The sequence below is a fragment of the Penaeus monodon genome, chromosome 1 (assembly GCF_015228065.2).
Source record: "Penaeus monodon isolate SGIC_2016 chromosome 1, NSTDA_Pmon_1, whole genome shotgun sequence".
NCBI classification, from domain to species: Eukaryota; Metazoa; Arthropoda; class Malacostraca; order Decapoda; family Penaeidae; genus Penaeus; species Penaeus monodon.
Genome location: NC_051386.1, coordinates 7,539,821 through 7,547,320, shown reverse-complemented (window position 1 = coordinate 7,547,320; position 7,500 = coordinate 7,539,821). Strand labels below are relative to the sequence as shown.

The window sequence follows — 7,500 nt, the reverse complement described above, 5'->3', positions numbered from 1 at the left end:
TGAAAAGGCTGGGAACCCCTGTCATAGATAATAATAATTCACTGAGTAAGAAGTGTAAATACGTGGAATCAGTCAAAAAAACTAGTAAGTGAGAGCGTAGTTTGAACCTCACGATAAGATGGGTAAGTTGTGGCTTCACCCATTGTACTGCCAACCATATACAGGGCAGATAAGATTAAAACGAGGTGTCAATGACATAGATCGCGTATGTTTTCTTTTCTGTGGCTTAAATAAGTGATTCTAAAAATATGATTGTTTTCCCACATTCCGTTTCTTTGATCATCACTCAATCATCACTTTCATCATTTCCGGATGTATGAAAATTATTTATTGTTCTATGATTTTCTTCTCAGTATGATTTTCCCCGGATGTCTGATAAGATTAAGATGATAAAAAGATATATTTATATGTGTATATAACCGTATGGCATGGAAACTATGAATAAGATGATGATACCTTTCACAAAATTAATTTTATTATCTTTTTTCATCATAGAAAAGAGGGACTTACATTATTATTTTTTTTTTTGTTTTAACTGCGTCCTAAAAGACATATATCTCGACCCTTATTTCACCATCTTGGAGCCGATACGAGATAAGGAATGAAGGAGTTGCTGATAAGATTGGCTAATAATACAATAAGAAATTAAAAAAACGACGATCCAGTCTCAGTTTTGTGAGCGGTGTCAAAGGCGGAGGTCTAAATTCTCTGCCTTTGCAATTTCATCCTTGCACAGCCATCTAAAACGGACTTTGATCTGGTGACTTCGACGCTCTGCAAGGGAGGAACAAAGGCCGACTTGCTGCTGGGCCTACGGACGAAACGAAACGAAACTGAGACGAAACAAAACGAGCGAAGCCGAAGTTCGGTGCTTCAGGGTTTGGGAGATCAGCTGGTTTCAGAAAAAATCTGTTTTAAGAATCAGCCAGCATGTTCAGAGCTATTAATGAAGTGAAACTGAAGGCGGAGGTTAAGCCGACTGTGGATAATATCATGTGTCGCCTCCATTATCGATACACGTATATACAGTACATGGTTTTTGTGCTGCTGTGTACGTTATACGATGCTATTGGTGAGTCGTAGAAGGCATTTCTATTTTCTATTTAATTATTATTATTATTATTTATTTATTTATTTATTTGTCTGTTTGTTTGTTTGTTTATTTATGTATTTATTTATTTATTTATTTATTTTTTTTTTACTACTTCGCTGTCGGTACTTTCTAAATTACTTTTCTACTTTTCTCCATGTCTTCCATTGCCTCTTAATCATCGCTATTTTTCTTTCCCACGTTATCTTCTCGTCCCTTGCTATAAGTTCCATTAGCAATCAAAAAGCTGTCATCACCACTTTTATTCATTAGCCCCATATTATCAACAAGACCATCATCACATGTGTCACAACAATCACCACTCACTCTTGGCATCGTGACTTGCTGTTGAAAGATGACCAAGCATGCAGAGAAAGCGTCAGTTATTGCAGCCTTGGGCAGTGATAGACTTGTCTATTGGCATTTCTCTTTGACCTTTTTCGTGTGCAGAACGTCCGAGGCCTTCAGAGAATATAGGAAAGATGAAAACAAGAGTTAAATTTAATTAATTCGAAAAACGAAATGCACGCAGAAAATTGGGCTAAAAAAAACAAACTAGGATATAAAAGTCTGAATACAACAAACCTCCACAAGCATATAAAAGAAAGGAAAATATCAAAACAAAAACAGAAGACCGTGACGTGTATTGAAAGCCATGGCATATGGCTGTTTCTTCCACAGGAGAGAAGATCCAGTGTTTGACGGACATCGACTCGGATTCCTACGCCGACGTCGTGAATAACTACTGCTTCATCATGGGTACCTTCACGGTGGACAGGCTGCACGAGAAGCAAGTGGGGGTCCAGGTGCCCCATCCGGGCGTGGGGCCTGCAGAACCCGACGACGAACTCACTTTCCACTCGTACTACCAGTGGGTGCCGTTCGTGCTCTTCGTGCAAGTGCGTTTCGCTCTCTGTTTCTGTGGATTTGTGTTTCTGTATGCATGTCGGTTTGTCTTTGTTTGAGTTTGTGTGTTGTTGTGTGTGTTGGGGGGTGGGTATGTCGGTGTATGTGTGTGTGTGTGTGTGTGTGTGTGTGTGTGTGTGTTGCTATTTATCTATCTATATCTCCCTCTCTAATTAGCATTTTATCTCCTCTTTTCTCTTCACATGGACACATAAAGTTACGCATGAACTTAATTCTCTCTCTCTCTCTCTCTCTCTCTCTCTATCTCTCTCTCTCTCTCTCTCTCTCTGTCGTTCACTCTTTACTGAATTATGCAATTTAAAATACCACGATGGCATGCACTGTGCTGATGAATTTTAACGAGGATGACAATGAGGTTTTGAACTTTTTTTTTCCTCTCGAATTCAACCCCAGAACACGATTAGCTTAATTTGCCTAACTTATTCTTTATCAGAAAAAATAGAACCGTCAGTGTCCCAGTTTCAAATATATTGCCTTTTATTCTTACACAAGTTAGTGAACTGCACAAGCTACAAACCCAATAATGAACTTCAAAATGCAAAAAAAGAAAAACAAATCAAACGCAGACAAACGATAATCACTGTCTTCCCAGCTAACAAAAATAATGCTTTATCATTATCATTATCAATATTTTGTTTTTATTATCATTATCATTGACAATAGTAGTAATAATAGTAGTAGTAGAAGCAGTTGTTGTTGCTGTAGTAGTAACAGAAGTCAAAGGAAAGTCAAAACACTTTATTCCAATGTAGTAGTAGTAGTAGTAGTAATAGTATTAATAGTAGTAGTAGTAGCACCAGCATTAGTAGTAGTACTATCATTTTCATCATCATTATCGCCTCTTTTTTTATCATCTTAATTTTTTTTTCAAATCCCCGATCTTCACCACAGGGAATACTCTTTTACCTGCCTCATTGGATCTGGAAGATATGGGAAAAGGGTCTCTTCAGGACGGTCATCCAGAACCTCTCCGTCAGGGACTACCTCGGCGACAACCTGGAACGATACTTTAATAGAGACAAAGAGTAAGTCGTTATTTGGAGGTCGGTAATGTCGTTACTGTTTTTTTTTTTTTTTCTTTTTCTTTTTTTTTTTTTTTTCGTGGTGGTGGTATTGTTACTTTTTTCTGTTAGTGTTGTTGGTATTATCGTTTGTATCATTATCTGTAGCGCTACAGACATAACGTTTAATGATGGTCATAATAAGTGATTATAAAGATAATAATGATGATGATGATTATCATCATCATCATCATTATTACTGTTATTGTTATTATTATCATTACAGTTTTTGTTATTATTATTACTATTATTGTTATTATTATTATTATCATCATCACCATCATCATCATCATCATCATCATCATCATCATCACCATCATCATCATCATCATCATCATCATCATCATCATCATATCACATCATCATCATATACATCATCATCATCATCATCATCTCATTTATTATTATTATTATTATTATTATTATAATTATTTTATTATTATTATTATATTATAATTATTGTTGTTGTTGTTGTTATTATTATTATTATTATTATTATTATCATCATTATTATTATTATCATAATCATTATTATCATTATTCTTATTATTATTGTTATAATTATCATAAGTATCATTATCATTATTATTGTAATTATTGTTATCAACACACCATTATTGTTATCATTATCATTATTATTGTAATTATTGTTATCAACACATCATTATTGTTATCATTATCATTATTGTTGCTGCTGTTATCACTACTTTACCATAATCATCACCATCGTTATGATCATTACTATAACACCATTACTTTTATTACCATTATCACGACTCCCGAATTCAGAATCGAAACTAACTAAAACCACATCCTTATCACATCCCCCTCCCCTCGCTTTCTCTTAACAGGATCAAAAACCTTTGTGATTATGTAACATACCACCGCCGGAACGAGAGACACTGGGCGTATAAGTTCTTCTTCTGCGAGGCTCTGTATGTCGTCCACGTCTTCTGCACCTTCTTCTTCACTGACTGGTTCCTCGGCGGGCAGTTCCTCTCCTATGGCAGCGATGTGAGTGCTGGGGTTTGGTTCCCGTGAGTGGTGGTTGTGGTGGGAGAGAGAGGGGGGGATGAGAGAGAGAGAGGGGAAGAGAGAGAGAGAGAGGGGGGAGAGAGAGGGAGAGAGAAGAGAGGGGGGGGGAGAGAGGGAGAGAGAGAGAGAGGGGGGAGGGAGAGAAAGAGACAGCGATGGAAACGAGGGTGTGGGTGTCTGTTATGATGAAAAAAGGTTCTTTATCTGTTTTTCTGTGCCCTTTTTTATGTTCTTAATCTGTGTATCTTATCTTTCCTTCATTTTCTTGTCTGTCTTACCGTTATTTATCTATCTATATAAATATTTTTTTTCTTCCTTTCTTTCTATCAACATTCCCACGTTTTACACACACACACACAGTTTCCAAAAACGTCATGCATGAGATCCTGAACACCACGCACGTGCTCTGCTTTCATGCACGGGCCACTTCTCCTCGCAGGTGATCCAGGTGGCCGGCATGGACCCCGAGAACAGGACAGACCCCATGGCCTTCGTGTTCCCGCGGATGGCCAAGTGTACCTTCAGGAGCTTCGGTAGTTCGGGCACCATCCAGGTCCGTGACGTCATGTGCCTCATCGCCACCAACATCATCAATGAGAAGGCGAGTGTCCCGTTTAAGTGTCCCGTTTAAGTGTCCCGTTTAAGTGTCCCGTTTAAGTGTCCCGTTTAAGTGTCCCGTTTAAGTGTCCCGTTTAAGTGTCCCGTTTAAGTGTCCCGTTTAAGTGTCCCGTTTAAGTGTCCCGTTTAAGTGTCCCGTTCAAGTGTCCCGTTTAAGTGTTCCGTATAAGTGTCCCGTTTAAGTGTCCCGTTTAAGTGTTCCGTTTAAGTGTTCCGTTTAAGTGTCCCGTTTAAGTGTTCCGTTTAAGTGTCCCGTTTAAGTGTCCCGTTCAAGTGTCCCGTTTAAGTGTCCCGTTTAAGTGTCCCATTTAAGTGTCCCGTTCAAGTGTCCCGTTCAAGTGTCCCGTTTAAGTATCCCGTTTAAGTGTCCCGTTTAAGTGTCCCGTTTAAGTGTCCCGTTTAAGTGTCCCGTTCAAGTGTCCCGTTTAAGTGTCCCGTTCAAGTGTCCCGTTTAAGTGTCCCGTGTAAGTGTCCCGTTTAAGTGTCCCGTTTAAGTGTCCCATTTAAGTGTCCCGTTTAAGTGTCCCGTTTAGGTGTCCCGTATAAGTGTCCCGTTTAAGTGCCTCGTTTAAGTGTCCCGTTTAAGTGTCCCGTTTAAGTGTCCCATTTAAGTGTCCCGTTTAAGTGTCCCGTTGAAGTGTCCCGTTTAAGTGTCCCGTTTAAGTGTCCCGTTTGAGTGTCCCGTTTAAGTGTCCAGTTAAGTGTCCCGTTTAAGTGTCCCGTTTAAGTGTCCCTTTAAGTGTCCCGTTTAAGTGTCCCGTTTAAGTGTTCCGTTTAAGTGTCCCGTTAAGTGTCCCGTTTAAGTGTCCCGTTTAGGTGTCCCGTATAAGTGTCTCCCTCTCAAGTGTCTTTCGCAGGAGTGTTGTGAGGATGGAGTCAGAAGGAAGAGGATGAGGAGGTGTGGCGGAATTAATAAACAAATGAATACCCGCAGTTTGTTTACTCTTTCGTAGAGATAAATGAGGATTTAAATTTTTTTTTACGGTATATAACTGCTAATTTTGAGATACTATAACATTTCGCGGCTCAGATCAAGAGAAGCCGCGCAGAGAGCCGATATATAAAACGAAACAGATATATAAAATGATAAATGAGAATTGGTATGTGAAATGAAACTGATATATAAAATGATAAATGAAAATTAGTATAATAAATGAACCTGAAACATGACACGAAGAGAAAAACGTATTTAAGAAATGAAATAACGTTATCACAATCTTCCCTCATCTTTCCCTCTCACAGATCTACGTATATATTTGGGTGTGGCTCGTGTTGTTAATGTCCATTTCTTCGTTGTGGATCCTCTACCGCCTCTTCACCATCCTCCTGCCCTTCTTCAGGAAGTTCCTTCTTCAGGTGGGTTTTGCTGCCTTTGTTTATTCTGCTTTGATATCTAGAGGTATAATTTTTTTTTTTTTCGGACTGCCCGTTTCATCTCTTTTCTTATTGTCTTTCTCATTATCTCTCTTGTTTCTTTTTTTTCTTTTTTTTCATAATCTTTATTTTTCTTCTCCTTTTAACTCCTCTTCTTGTTTTCTTCTTTCATCGTTTTTTTTCTTGCTTTTCTCTTTCCTTTTTTTCGCCATCCCTTTCTCTCCTTTTTTAAATTTCTTATATCGACCACTTTTCTTCCTTTCTTTTATCCTCTCCCTTCCTTCTCTCTCGTCATCTGCCTCTTTTCCTTCTCTCGTCACTCTCCTCTCAGTCCTTTCTTTCATCCACTATCTCCCGATATTCTCATCTTCCTCTTTTCCTTACCACCGCCATCCTTCTTCCCTCCCTTTCTTCCCCATCATCATCTTTCCTTCAATCTTTCCTTTTATCCTCTCACTCCCTGTCTTTTCAACCATCTTCTTCTCCCCATCTCCTTCCCTCCCTCCCTCCCTAAGTCCCCCCCCTCCCTCCCTCCCTAAGTCCCTCCCTCCCTCCCTCCCTCCCTCCTTCCCTCCCTCCCTCCCTCCCTCCCTCCTCCTCCCTCCTCCCTCCCTCCCTTCCTCTGCCCACCACATCTCAACTTAACCCCTTTCCTTTTCTTTTCTTTTTCTTCCTTCTCCTTCCTTCCCTTTCCCCTTATCCCCTCCTCCTTCCATCATCCTCCCCTCCTCCTTCCCTTCCTCCCTTCCTCCTCCCTTCCTCCCCTCCCCCTTTCCCCTTTCCTCCCCTCCTCCCTTTCCTCCTTCCCCTCCCCCCCCTTCCTCCTCCCTCCTCTTCCCTTCTCCTTCCCTTCCTCCCTTCCTCCTTTCCCTTCCTCCCTTCCTCCTTCCTTTCCTCCCTTCCTCCTTCCCTTCCTCCCCCCCCTCCTTCCCTTCCCCCCTTCCTCCTTCCCTTCCTCCCTTTCTCCTCCTTCCCTTCCTCCTTCCTTCCTCCTTCCTTCCTTCCTCCCTTCCTCCTTCCCTTCCTCCCCTCCTCCTTCCCTTCCTCCCTTCCTCCTTCCCTTCCTCCCCTCCTCCTTCCCTTCCTCCCCTCCTCCTTCCCTCCTCCTCCCTTCCTCCCCTCCACCTTCCTTCCCCCTTTCCCCTTCCTCCCCTCCTTCTTCCCTTCCTCCCTCCTCCTCCTTCCCCCCCTCCTCCTTCCCTTCCTCCCCTCCTCCTTCCCTTCCTCCCCTCCTCCTTCCCTTCCTCCTTCCCTTCCTCCCTTCCTCCTTCCCTTCCTCCCCTCCTCCTTCCTTCCTCCCTCCTCCTTCCCTTCCCCCCCTCCCCCTTTCCCCTTTCCCTCCTTCCCTTCCTCCCTTCCCCCTTTCCCCTTTCCTCCCCTCCTCCTTCCCTTCCT

At 41.5% G+C, this 7,500-nt stretch overlaps 1 protein-coding gene across 1 annotated transcript in view; it reads left to right on the top strand.

Moving 5' to 3' along the window:
- Positions 1-662: 662 nt before the first annotated feature.
- LOC119575885 overlaps positions 663-7,500 on the top strand; it is a 21,300-nt gene continuing 14,462 nt past the window's right edge. Inside the window, exons 1-6 of the mRNA XM_037923426.1 lie at positions 663-1,072; positions 1,772-1,989; positions 2,909-3,042; positions 3,930-4,092; positions 4,553-4,714; positions 5,974-6,087. Of these exons, the coding sequence (XP_037779354.1) occupies positions 931-1,072; positions 1,772-1,989; positions 2,909-3,042; positions 3,930-4,092; positions 4,553-4,714; positions 5,974-6,087 (933 nt within the window). The 5' untranslated portion in view covers positions 663-930. The remainder of the gene's footprint in view (positions 1,073-1,771; positions 1,990-2,908; positions 3,043-3,929; positions 4,093-4,552; positions 4,715-5,973; positions 6,088-7,500) is intronic.